The following is a 3,300-nucleotide window of genomic DNA, read 5'->3' as shown; positions in this document are numbered from 1 at the left end:
AATATTGATAATTGTTTATACAATTACAATAATAAAAACTACAAAAAAACAAATAGTTACATAATGTTTATATATTATAAACACGATGTATTGATATTATTTTCATTCTAATAATAAAATAAAAATATTTAGAATAGTCATTAATAATATAAATGAAGAAAAGTTTGTTTTTTTAGTAAAACGTATGATAAAGATAAATAAAATAAGAAACACTGAGTCAAGCAATAAAAATCTTAAAAATAAGGGTTAAAGTTATAAACATAAAGTTGTTATTATAACATAGAACTTCATGTATAACATAGTCCCAGTTTAAATAACCAACTCATATCTGTTATAATATTAGATAACATAAGAATAACATGTGTGATGTTAAACTATAAAAAATATTCAAAAATAAAACATTGTCTCTATTCAAAGAGTTATTACATGTAATGTAAAAGAAATATTAATGAATAATTTACGAATGATATATCTATGAGAAAAATGTACATCAAAAATGAATTATATTCTTAATTATTTAAAAAAAAGAATATCTTATAAATACTAAATAATTGAAATATCATTTAACAATAATTAATTTATATTCATATAATGTTTGGTTATTTAATTAAAATATATCTTTATAAACCAAACTAATTTATTTTCCTTATTATTCAATTATATTATTTAAATTATAGTTTATGAATAATAAACTTAAAAAAAGATAAAACAAGAATATAAAAAATAGAATAAAGAAGAAATTTTTTCCATTCCATTTAAATTGGCATGTTAATAACGAAAAAAAATAAATAAATTATACTAATAAACAAATAGAGACAAAACTACACAAGGAATTAATGACATTATTAGTATAATAAATTTTATTAAAAAATTTGTTATTAATATAACCTTTTGATAAATAAAAAAAACTTTAAAATCTAATTTTAATGAAATGTTTTTGCTCGGGGATTTTATTAAAGTTATATCTCTTAAAAGTACAAATTCATTACGAGACGATTCTTTTTCTGGTTTTTTTCTAAAATAGGGATTTGTTATGTAATGAGTTTTTTAAGATTTGTTTACTAAACAAAAGTATTTATTATAAAAAGCTAAAATAGGAAGAAACAGCTCAAATCATTATATTTTTTTAGCACAAAATAACTTAAAAATCAAATGAGCCTAAACCATAAAGGAACTATATGGAAATTATAAAAAAACTAGTTACCTACCATCGTTAAAAAAAAATACAGAAAAAAAAACGAAAGATTTTTTAATAGAACACACATTATTTCTTGCTGAGAGTTCATTAATGAGATTTCTTATTTCAGATGTCTTTGCAAACAACACAATACCAACCAATTGATAGAGATTTCAGTAGTACAACAGAAAGTGAGCTAACTAGCTCTGCCTCAAATAAAGAAACTCATCCAGTACCTCCTTTTGAAAACCCCATAGGTAATACTAAATTACCGACGCTCCCAAGTTTTAATGGAATTAACAACCCATTCCGTTGTCCTACTGTTGTAGTAAATGATGATTTAAATGATAAACCATTAGGAAGTAAATTTAAAACACCTGCAAAAAGATTGTCATATTTAAGAGAAAGAAAAATTCTTGGAAGAAATGAAGAATCAGAAATTATTGATGGTCTTCAATATCTTTTAATTATTAGACATCATGCAGTTTTCTATTATGTTAAAGAAAAAAGGTCTAAAAAAACAATGAAATTCAGAATTCCTCATTCAATGGAATTAAATGATATGAAGTTAGGTATTAATGAACTATGCGAAATTGGAGAAAAATGGTTAGTTGAAAGAGGACTTTGTGAACGTTGTTTGGAAAAAGAAAAATCCCAGAAAAGAATCCAAAGGTCAAAAGAGGCTGAAGTTAATGGGGCATTAATTTGTATAATGGATTCATTAGGATATTCTTTTGAATTTAAGAAGTTAAAAGACAAACAAAATCGTAAAACTACACCATTTGTTAAAACTGTATCAATCACATTTCCTGATGGAGTTAATTATTCTGTTGAAGAATTAAAAAAAGTTGGAAGACAATATGATGCTATTATGCTTCAACAAGACTCACGTAATGATTAATTTCTTTTTAACATTATAGAAAACTACTTTCTCTATTTATTCCATTGATTGTTCAATATGATTTTTGTTTCCGTTGGTTGTTTTTTTTTTGTTTTGTTACTGATTTTGTTCCGCTTATTCAAAACTGTTCAAACGCTATAAATTTATTCTTTTTTTGGTTAATTTCCGTTCTTATTTCTTATTAAAAAATTTGATGTTTATTTTTTAAAAAATAAACATCAAATTTTTTATAATACAAATAAATAATTTATATGAATGATGTTAATATTCTTAACCAGAAAAATTATTTATTTCTGTAATAAATACTCACTTTATTATGAGTGGTTAATGTTATCGTTTCAAAATCATTTACATTTCTTTTTAACGAAATTTAAAAAACTACGAAAATAGGTAGAGGTTTTGGACGATTTCCCAAAGATAAATTAAGTTATAAACATCACCAAATTGTAAACAATCAAATATCTTTTCAAAACCATAGCACTGAAACTAAATTCATGTCTAAATCGTATTAAATAATTAAATTATTGTCGAACTTCATTTATTTATAAATAAATATCTAGTTTTATTATTATTAAATAATATTCTAGTCAACCAAATATCTATTTTTATTTTAAAAATACACTTTCATTAGTTTTAGTTATTCGTCAAAAAGTTGATTCAATAACATCTAAAATTATATTATTTATATCTTTGCTCGTTATAGTGTTACTTTATTCCTTCTTATTTTTGCATGCCTTAACATTAACAAATGCATACCATTATTTTGAATGTTATAGAGTTTTTATTCTTCCTTATAAAAACCATCTTTGTTATTCATTAACATTTAATAAATTATTTTAAAAAAACCAAATGTAAAATTTTGAATGATAGATTTATCATCAAGTTATTTTTATTTTAAATTTGTGGTTTATCTTTTTTTATTCAAAAAAGAATTTTTTTTCATTCTTTTAACAAGATTCAATTTTACAATAATGTAAAAAGTACAACATTATTTTTTGATAATTAACAATTTAAAAACATATATTTAATATTCTAATCAAAATGTTGTTATCTTCAACGTTAATTAACTTAAAATATGTATTTTCTGTATCATTACTTTCAAGTAATTTAAATGTAGTTTAAAAAACTTCAATATTTTTGGAGTTTGTTCAAAGAATGGTAATGTTCTATTAATCTTCCAAAGAAAGATGTTATTACCAATCATCTAAGTTTGTGCACACAT

General features: G+C 21.9%; 1 protein-coding gene across 1 annotated transcript; it reads left to right on the top strand.

Moving 5' to 3' along the window:
* Positions 1–1,307: 1,307 nt before the first annotated feature.
* Positions 1,308–2,078, top strand: ENU1_209880 (hypothetical protein; the record flags this gene model as incomplete). Its single annotated transcript, XM_008862352.1, has 1 exon — positions 1,308–2,078. One exon carries the CDS (start codon positions 1,308–1,310, stop codon positions 2,076–2,078), a length of 771 nt encoding a protein of 256 aa, XP_008860574.1.
* Between the last annotated feature and the right edge of the window lie 1,222 nt (positions 2,079–3,300).

Source organism: Entamoeba nuttalli (assembly GCF_000257125.1).
Source record: "Entamoeba nuttalli P19 unplaced genomic scaffold asmbl_10053, whole genome shotgun sequence".
Lineage (NCBI taxonomy): Eukaryota > Evosea > Mastigamoebida > Endamoebidae > Entamoeba > Entamoeba nuttalli.
The sequence above is the reverse complement of the archived record's forward strand: the minus strand, read 5'-3'. Positions and strand labels throughout refer to the sequence as shown.